Below are 10,423 nucleotides of genomic sequence, written 5' to 3' on the forward strand. Positions count from 1 at the left end.
AATACATTTCCACTGTACTTTAATATATATCTGTCTTCACCTGTCTTATAGCACCAACTAGCTCAACTAGTCGCGTTATTGCAGCTAAATTAATAGATCCACCGTTACTACACATTCTGCGCTTGTTTTTCCATCTGATGTTTCAAATTGGCCATGGCGAACATACCCGCTGCCGTAGTCCAGCAGCTATATATGGCTTTGCGCCACAGAGTTCCGAGGTCGCGGCTTCAATCGTGGCCTTGGCGGCCGCATTTTATTGGCGGCTAAATACAAACGCACTCGTGTACTTAGATTTAGGTGCACGTTAAGAAAAATAACCAAGGCGGTCAAAATTAACCCTCCCCCACTACGGCATTCTCATAATCAGACCGTGGTTTCGGCCCCATGCGCACGTAACACTGCAGAATATTTTTTTAGGCGCAAAACAGTTTAAAAAGTAAGAACGTTGCAATACAGCCCGTAAAACACTTGGCGAAATCGCAACATATTGATCGATCAAGCTCAGGAAAATCAAGGTTTCAAGTTTCCCGGGCAGCCGACGCCACATGAACGCCGGTACAGCCTGGCACAACTATGGTTTATATTATAGATGTATTTAGAACGCTACGGCCGCTTGCACGAGTCCACTTCACGTCTGCGCGCACAGTTACCTTTAACAACGGCCATTCGAATTGCGAACAGAACAGAAGGATGCACTTATTCTGGAACAGGCGTCCTCAAACGACACAACGAGAAAGCAAACAAAACAATTGCATCTGCGCGCCAATTGCAAAGTTCTGTGGCAACACTACTACTTGGCTGTGGCATGCATGTGAAGATCGAACACTATAAAAGCTGTTAACTGGGGTACATTCAAGTGCAAGTTCATGCACGGTCACAAGGTGAGAGGAAAACGCCGAAGGGCACACGTGAGGCGAAAGTTTCTCCAAGGTTACAAAGCATGCAAGCAAGCGCATCCATTCCGTGCTTGGGAGGTCATGCCACATTTCGACGACATATTTGTTTTAACAATAATTTCGCACACAAATACTTACAGGAAACTGTCATCCGTAGGTGCTGCGAAGAGGAAACGCAACCACAACGCGAGAGGGATGGGAGGCCCTGCTCTCCAGCTCGGAGGCGGCGGCCCAGAGAGCTGCCACACTCCAGGCCAGCCGCAGAGCACACGCCAGCGGACGGGCCCCGACCAACCTGAACACCGCTCGTCCTATATTTTTTACAATAAATGTTTTCTACTACTACTACGCGCAAAGGCTCACGACTGGTCGAATCGTGAGAAATGGTTGCTCGGTAGCTGGCACTCCAGTCAAGGTGTGAATCGACCTTGCTGCAGTCACGAGAACGACTCCCGCGGCAATACTCGGTCTCGAGAAGGAGGTTATGGTAGCCGTAAGAAAATCGGAAAGAAACCTCAGGTCAAATTATGTTTCTTTTCTTCTTTTTTTTTTTTTTTTTTTTTTTTTTTTTTTTCACTTCACGACATGCGCTGCGTCGCAGACGAGCATGCGAGCTGCGAAACGGCAAGTTCACCTATCGTACTCGTTGCAAAACAAACTGCCACATTTGTGAGCCAAAAAATGCAAATAAAATGTTGTAGCGCCGCCTATGTTAAGGAACTAAACTCATTTATTTCGTATAAATGTTTATATATAATTGGTAATGAAGTGTTGGTGGCGACGCGCACATCTGCAAGTGACAAGATTTTGGGAATTGATATGAAAGACGCCTCTCGGTTATCTACTATATAGGTTATGTTGTGTTGAAGTAGTCCGTTCGCTGCGTGATTACGTACATGTTACGTCAGAGGTGCTAACGAGTGTGATTAGACGGGCGGATGAATACCACTTTTTTTCCTTCGTGGCCTTTTGTCGGCTGACGTTGTATTATTCCACATTCATTTGTGCTCTTTCTACTTCGGCGGAAGCGTCCGGATTGTTTTCCTTGTTGAATCTTGCACGCCTATCGTTCTACACCTGTACACCTGAGGAGCGTAGCATCGCGATCGTTGTTCGTCCGGAGAACGCTGTAATTAACCCCTGGTATGGACGCCGCTTCGAAGAATACGAGCAGCGTGGGCGCTACGTCCGGTCGGGGCCGTGGCCGTGGCCGTGGCCGGCTCCAAGCCGTTGAAGTTATCTCGGTGCCTGCCAAAGATGTTGCCAGTATCATTGGCAGAGGGTGTGATAGGATCCAAGATATTCAAGATTCCTCAGGAGCACGCATACGCGTCGAGACCAAGATCGAGCTACGGGGTTCTGAAGAGGCGCGTCGGAAGGCCCGTGAGCTAATCGACGCGATCATCCATCCGCCGGAAGAACCAGCATGCTCCAGCAAAATCGAAGAACCGCCGCCATTGCTCGACTGGGACAAGCTGCTTGCCAAGAGCGACGAAGCGGCGAAGAAGCGCTGGGCTTCTCTCGCACCGATAATTAAAAATCTTTACGTTGAACATCATCAAGTTGCGTCAGTGTCTGCAGAGGAGGCGGCGGCCTTCCGGGCAGCCAACAACAATATAGTTGTCAAGTACTTGGGCCCAGAACAACAGCCGCCACTAGACGTAGCAACTAACCCCGTGGCAACGTTCGAGCAGGCGTTTTCAAGCTATCCGGAAATCTTGGACGAAATCAAGAAAAACAAGTTCGCAAAGCCGTCTCCAATACAGAGCCAGGCCTGGCCAATCCTGCTTCAAGGTCAAGACCTCATTGGAATCGCACAGACAGGTACAGGGAAGACTCTGGCATTCCTGCTACCAGCCTTGATTCACATCGACAGGCAGCCTGTTCCGAGGGAGGAGAGGAAAGGTCCTTCGTGTCTGATTCTCGCTCCGACGCACGAGCTTGCCCAGCAGATTGAGCGGGAAGCAAAGAAATACCACTACCGAGGGATAAAATGCGTTTGCGTCTACGGCGGTGGCAGTCGGCGAGAGCAGATACAGACCGTCAACCTTGGCGTGGAGATCGTCATCGCCACGCCCGGCCGCCTCAACGACCTCGTCATGAACAAGATCATCGACCTTAACTTTGTCACTTTCTTGGTCCTGGACGAGGCGGACCGCATGCTGGACATGGGCTTTGAGATCCAGATCCGGAAGGTGATGCTGGACATAAGGCCTGACCGGCAGACGGTCATGACAAGTGCCACCTGGCCAGAGGGTGTGCGTCGCCTTTCTCAGCGGTACATGACAAACCCATTCCAGGTGTTTGTCGGCTCCTTGGACCTCGCTGCAGTGCACACAGTGAGCCAGACAATCATCCTCTGCGAGGAAGAGAAAAAGAAGGAGCAACTTATGACTTTCTTCAAATCCATGCAGCCGGAAGACAAAGTGATCGTCTTTGTCGACAGGAAGGCCATGGTGGACCACCTGACAAGTGACTTTGTCCTGGCTGGCATCAACTGCGATTCCATCCACGGATCCAGAGAGCAGTGCGACCGTGAGCGAGCTCTCGAAGATCTACGGGATGGCAAAGTGCGCATCTTGATTGCTACCGACGTTGCCGCACGAGGGTTGGACATAAAAGATGTGACACACATATTCAACTATGACTTCCCTCTCAACGTGGAAGAGTATGTCCATCGCGTGGGTCGCACGGGTCGAGCTGGGCGTACAGGCACAGCCATCACGCTCATAACTCGTGAAAACTGGAGGCATGCTCACGAACTTATCCGTATCTTGGAGGAAGCCAGCCAAGATGTGCCAACTGAGCTCTACAATATGGCTCACCGGTATGATGCTTGGAAGGAACGCCGTGGCCAAGGTGGTGGTTTTCGGCGGGGAGGAGGCGGTGGCGGCAATCGCAAACGTTGAAGGAACAGTATCTGTGATATGCTGTATGACTGCTGGTATGACTATCGTTGTGTGGGAATGTCATCGAGCAACCGGGCAGACTCTTTCTTGTTATGCTTTATATTGTTTTTTTTGCAATGAAGTCCTTTTATAACTAATTGAGGAGCAAATGAACCGGTGATACACCCTGCATGTTGCATCTTTGCTTAGGCTGAGCACGTAGCCGAGAGAGCACTTTGCCCTCCACCTCTGGACATGTTCAACATAGCCTGCTGGCATTTGCACTTCCAGGTGCCACTTTGCATGTCCCTTGTGCTTTCTTAGTGCATTCAGGTTCTGGGTGCATGGAAGTGAAAAAAAAAAGAAAGCAGCTTTAAACGAAGGTAAGGGCTGTTCAATAGGCAATATTGGCTAAAAGTTGAGGCGCCTTGCGAAGCATGCTTGGCAAATTTATGTCGAGGTGCTGCGAGCCACAAGTATGCAGGCATCCATCGCATGGAATTAGTCTGGCGGCGAAATGTTGCAGGCTAGTGCGACAAAACTGCCTTCACAATAAGGCTTACTGCAAACGGTACAAAAGGAGTTGGGACAAGGGATCTTGTCCTGTCACCTTGTGTTATGTTTGCCCTAAGCTTTATTATGAATTAGCACCAACTAGCCTGTAAATGAATACATTCTGCAATACTAAAGGAGTATTTTTGCTTTCAGTTCCACTACAAAATCTGTTGATTTGGAAGAAAGTAGTTTTTTCATTTTTTTAAACGTAGCTATTGCTCCCATTGGGGACATGCTTTGAACTGTGTGACTAAATACATTTTGTTACTACACAATTATTGCCTGTTGCACCTGTTTCCTTCATTCAAAATGCACGTGCTGTACTTTTACTGCGCTGTTGCTAGTTGCCATGTTGTGCCGCCTCTGTGTGCATGCTTACATTTTTTTGGTGATAAATCTCCAATGGCTCCAGTTGCCATGACTCAGAAGCGTCGACGGGCTTTAAACATGTTGATGTTGTAGCTAGCTACATAAACAGGATCAGCATAAAAAATTATCGAAGAAGGTGAAATGGTTGTAGCTTTAATTACACATTTTTGTTGCCACACAGCTATGACCCTCCGGGAAAAAGCAATCAACAGTTGCACTTATGTTTGTAAAGTGAGGCGTGCTTTCTGCATATTGATCACTGTGACACAGACGTGTGCGAGCATGCTTGAGTACAGATCAAATCAAGGATCAAGGGTCATTAAATGCATGCTGTGTTCAAGCACTCTAGTTTGTTCTGGTTGGCGTCTGTTTCGTGCTTTGGTTCAGCTCTGGGAAAGTTCAATGCTTACTTCATGGAGAATCGAAAATGCCTGTTTCACATGGCTACAAGATCGTGCTCAGAGCATAATGGTAGGGACTTCCCCTCAAGTGGAAGCAATTTAAGAAGCCTCCCAATGTCCTTGCTACTGTGGGGCTCATGAAATTACGGTAACTGTGTGTTTTCTATGGTTATCTTACGGGTGGCCTTTTGTGTGCATCTCACGTCTTGTAATAAGTTAATGCAATTTTTGCCATACATCCGCAGCATTTATATTGAGCACTGCTGAGTCATGCAATTTTCCCTAGTAAAGGTTCAAGACCATGGACCTCACAAGAGCAGCTCTCTACAAATGTGGTAGCTGTGTAAACCTTGATGGACTTGTGGTATATTGTGTACCACATTAGAGCAGACATACTGTAGTGGGAAGTGGTAGTGCTAGTCCGAATTCCTCACTGAGCTTTTCACGTTCAGTTGTAGAGAGCTTGTGCTTTCTTTAACTGTTAAGCACCTCCTATAATTCCGTATAGGGTTGACACTTTTTGTCAACCCTATTCGTCCTGCAGTGGACCAAAAAACAATAGGCTGATGATGATGGCTTCTTGTGCTCCCCTTGGCGCATCAGTTACGGAGGATTGGCCAAGGATGTCTATATACCAATATCCAATATGCAGTGCCGCAGGTTGTGTATTCGGGCACATACCCAAGGGCACAAGCTAGTCTTTGGTGACTGGATATGGTGCCACCGTTTATTGTTTCAGATCGCCCATCTATCCAAAGGAGCTGAAGTAGGTAAATAAAGCTATTTCTTTACTTATAAAAAGATGGGCAGGACAATCAATGCTTGTAACTTAGTTACTAAGCACTTCTGTCGCGCTTCCATGGATGGTGCCAGGCTTCCCGTAAGAGACAAAAGACTTCTGTGTCTTCATAATGTTCTGAGAAACTGCTGGTTGTGGTGATCTAGAAACTAAGAGGAGACACTGAGTGGGGGAGGTTTACAGGCAACCATCTGCAAGGATATGAATTTCTTTTTGCACATCTTGCTGTACCGAAATGTCTCTGTACCTTTTTATGCCTTGCGAGAGTGAGGTGTGTTCACAGATGGAACTTTGTCTTTTTCCTCAGGTACAGACAGCAGTGCTTGTGAAATGTGAAGTGAAATATGTTGACATATCTGGCATATAGCTGAACAATTAACAAAAACATTTTTGCACTGAACAGCAGTTTTGAGCTAGGAAATAGGCCAGATGCGTTTTATTAAGCATTAGTTCGATAAGCATGTTGGTGCAGGCATTGCATAACAGCACACATAATAGGATGTCTTTAGAACAGCAGAAAACTGAGTAAGTTCATGTGGATTATTGGTATACACGGACAAAAGAATCGCCAGGAGGCCAACCACATGCCTGTTAACAAGTAAACGGTCACACACGTGCGGATAGAAAGGAAGACGCATACTTCTTGTGGTCATATTTTGTGCACCTTCCTTTCCGTGCGAGGATATCCTATGTGGGATAGAACTGATGAAATAATGAATTGAAGCTGCGGATTCTATTGTCGAGAACGGTCCTGAAAAAAATTCCTGCATTCTCATTTCCATTAGTTTAGGTTGGGGAAGAGAAAACATAAGCATCTTATTTACAGCAGCAAATTAAGCAAAGTATGACTTATTCTTCTTTTCTCTTTGCCCTTGGGCAAATGCGAAAGAGTCGCACATAGAAGCTGTGATGATTTATCTGTTCAGAGAAAGAGAAAGCACCATCAACAAGGAGAACGGAAACAGGCTAAGATGGAACATCACGTGACAATCTCGAAGCCTGGTCATAAAATATATATAAAGGAAAGGCTCATGGGAAGTAGGCCCTTATCACATGTCAATCTCAAAGCCATGGTCACAAAAATATATGAAGGAAAGGCTCATGGGGAGTAGGCCCTTACCACGTGACAGGGTAAGTAGCAGTTTCTAGCTACCAAGTGTGCGGAGAGTACAGGATAGAGTAGAGCATAGCATTTATGGCGAGGGTGAATTGTGACTAGGGCATCATCACACAGAAAGTGGATTTTCAAGGTGGCGAGCGCTGCGTGGCTGTTCAGACCACATAGTTCAGACCGACCGGGTTGGGTTGTCTGGCTGCCCACGCCGCCAGGGAGGCGGAGCATTTCGCAATTTCACGGACATGACAACAAAACGCTATGAACAAGGTGCTGTGTGCACTTACCAGTCAGACCCAAATCCTGCACAATCTTCTTCCATAGCTCTTTCTTATAGTCAGCTTCCTTGTACCTTGGGTTACATTCGTTGTACAGGACCGGGTACCGCTTGATTGTGTCCAGCAGCATTTCCACAGAGAACACAGCCGGTTCAGACATGGTGGATACTATTTGCATTCTATATGTTGGATGTTTACATTCGTTCACCAGCGCTTCCGCCGTCTTGGGTTTCGATTGGCTGCGGCCAAAGCGGCCAACTTTTCTGCGCGCAAGAAATCGGTCCGTGCGCGATGCGGCCAAGCGGCCGCGGATCCGCTTGCCCGCTCCGCCTTCGGTGTGCACGTGCCCCTTCCGGCAACCAGACAATGTTTTGAAAGGTCCCTCAACTTTGGAGGGCCTACTTCCCAAGAGTCGACATATGCAGATAGGGCCTGGAGAGAAGGCAAGGTATGGCATCAGAGGAGGTTGGCTTGCAGAGGCTAACTACCTGATGTCATTCTCCCTCCTAGTTCTTTTTTACAGCGAAGCTGTTCATGGCTATGGTTCCGTGCATTCTTGCTCTTCGTGTGCAAAAATGCGGGCCAATCCTGGCGATAGTGGAGAAGGAGTCCAAGCGCAATGGCACATACCACTCTGGGTTCTGGGTGGTGGGCTCAGGGACCTGTAACGCGCCCTTGAACTACCTTTGTCACACCAGGCACCCAAAGAGGTCCCAGGAATGTGGTTAAGAACAGAGGTTTTTAGAAAAATGTTTCTTACATTTGTTCCAAAAAGAACTATGACGGGATCTTAGCAAAGGCCGACCTATGTTGGCCATGTCTACATTTGCACCGCCCTCTCTTTGTTGGCATTCCAAGCGCTTCCGTATCTAGTTTCTATTACTTCCACTCTCCTGTGGTGGCGGTGCCGTCGGAAGGTCACGCGTGTCTAGTTTCCTCCGGGCAGCGATTCCGTCGTCCACGCGAATGTATATAAAAAGCCAGAAAGACAAGTTGCTGTTCTACATTTTGAATTTCACCTCTCTTCTGTCGTCGTAATGGAGAGGCCATGTATAGTCCAGACTCCCGAGGAGCGATGCCCCTACAGAGAGCAACGTCCCACATGCGCTTGGTGTTTTGTACACGATCTTCATTGGTGGTGTTTGCTGGCCGCCAGCGCCGATTGCATCCTCGTCTCTGTTCCTGCCGTCGCTCTTCGTAGGCGTGTTGCTCCTTGGGAGTCTGGACTGCACGAGAATATGATGGAATTAATATAACAATGATATGAAATGTGTGTGTACCTTTCATCACGATGACCACCGATCAAGACAATGCATGTGTTTGTACCTTTGTTCAAAATTCTGTGTCGTGTGCTAAACAGCTTCGCTGGTGATTCACCTTCACAGAGTGGAAAGGCTCACGATTTTTTCCTTCCTCCATGGCTGTCTAACTCTGCCGGACTACTTGGCGCAGTAACGCGTGTACAAGTAAATACAGTGACTCTGCAATTTAGCGCATGGATGGCACATGCATTGGATGCTGTTAATGTTGATGCTTTTCTGTTGGGCTTATCTTGTGCATCGTACCGTAGTATTTGAATAAAAGCTGGCACTGGATGTGATGCACGTGTACTGGGCACACACTTTCTTTGCTTCACAGGCATTTTCCTTGCACTGTTCATACTTTGTGCAAGGGCTATTAAGGAAATGTGAATCAACTGATAAAAAGAATGCGCCAGAAGTGAGAACAAACTCGATAAAGTTAGTTTAGAAGAACTTGTTGTTGGGCGAGTTGGTACGTATTAGCGAACATTGTCTAACTGCGCGAGCATTGTTCAACTGCACCCGTCCTTGTCCCATGCTGTCTCTGTGGTCCATTTTTTCGCGCAGTTAAACAATGTTCGATAAAGTTATCTTGTGGAGGGCCGTCTATTAGACACGTCTTGCATGTTCTGCTTGGAAAAGGATGGCGCTGCAGATAGCATGTGTCTGCTGCTACATATGACCTGCATGCTTTTTAGGATTGGGGAGGAGCCTTTAACAGTCATTCCAGTGGCACTGGAGTTTTCCAAGTGTTTTACAGAAGTCTTGTTTTTGTTTTCCATCTCACGAGATTGAGATGTGGGATTTTCTAAATGCACATTGGAGCTCGTAGCTGCCATTTGCAGTGATTCAGTTTAATGTATGAAGGAGTGACGGAAGTATGGTTACAATATTTTTTTCATAATCTTCTAATGCTTCTGCTACAAAGTTGGGAAACCATGCAAGTGGCTGTTTATTGGGACTGAACAGAAGTCTGGTGTTTGCATTGAGATTTACACAAATGGAGCTCTTGAAGAACATGCCTTTATTAGTGTGATCTATTGTGTTTGTTTGCGTCATGTAAAACTTATAGAATGTGGCCATGTTAACCATGCAATGTGGGACTTAATTACTGGGGATGTTAGTTCAGCTTTTTAATATAGGTGTTGCAGTGAAAAAACTTTGGAGAGTCATTTGCTACCCCTCGTGGTTCCCTTGTAAGCTGCAGTGGTTATAATCATATCACTAAAAGCTGATAGAAGCTGGCAGTTCTAGCAGGCAAGAAGCACTCTCTTCTGTCAAGTGGACTCGGTACAGTGGTGAGATTTGAGGATCACTGATGCACATTTTGTTCTACTCGTTTTCTTTACATGTGTACGTTTGTCCACTGTTGGGAAAACATATTTGTGACATACAAGCAAACACAACTTCTCTGTTCTGTCACACAATGTTCTACTACTCATGGGAAAAAAGAATTGGCCACCGATGCATTCATTGGGAAGATACTATTTGTTAATAAAATGTGTCTGTAGGCCCTCAATTTGGGCTACTATGTACACTTGGAAACTAATGAAGTGTATTATTCAAGAGCAGGTGACTCTGTATGGGCCAAAGCTTTCCATTCCAAGTTCTGTTTTAGAGCGATAGGTTTTTGAGGCCTTTCTCTGAATCATATTAGTCATTTCTATTTTTTAACATAGCTGAAATCAGCAACAGGCTTTAAAAAATTCCTTCCCCTCTGGGTTGATCTTAGGTCTTGGGAATGACATTCTCGGTGTGACAGCCTCCTACCACTGCACAGTTTAGGTAATCTGTTCAATAAGACTCATGCTGCATAAGTTGG

General features: G+C 46.6%; 2 protein-coding genes across 2 annotated transcripts in view; both read left to right on the top strand.

Moving 5' to 3' along the window:
• The window catches only part of LOC119446583 (probable ATP-dependent RNA helicase DDX43), a 114,406-nt gene that overhangs the window by 21,774 nt on the left and 82,209 nt on the right, over positions 1–10,423 (top strand). The gene's annotated exons all lie outside the window — the stretch shown is intronic.
• Positions 2,017–10,423, top strand: part of LOC119466270 (probable ATP-dependent RNA helicase DDX43) — a 91,498-nt gene continuing 83,091 nt past the window's right edge. The window contains exon 1 of the mRNA XM_037726749.2: positions 2,017–4,844. Within this exon, the coding sequence (XP_037582677.1) occupies positions 2,042–3,805 (1,764 nt within the window). The 5' untranslated portion in view covers positions 2,017–2,041 and the 3' untranslated portion in view covers positions 3,806–4,844. The remainder of the gene's footprint in view (positions 4,845–10,423) is intronic.

The sequence above is a fragment of the Dermacentor silvarum genome, chromosome 1 (assembly GCF_013339745.2).
Source record: "Dermacentor silvarum isolate Dsil-2018 chromosome 1, BIME_Dsil_1.4, whole genome shotgun sequence".
Taxonomy (NCBI): Eukaryota; Metazoa; Arthropoda; class Arachnida; order Ixodida; family Ixodidae; genus Dermacentor; species Dermacentor silvarum.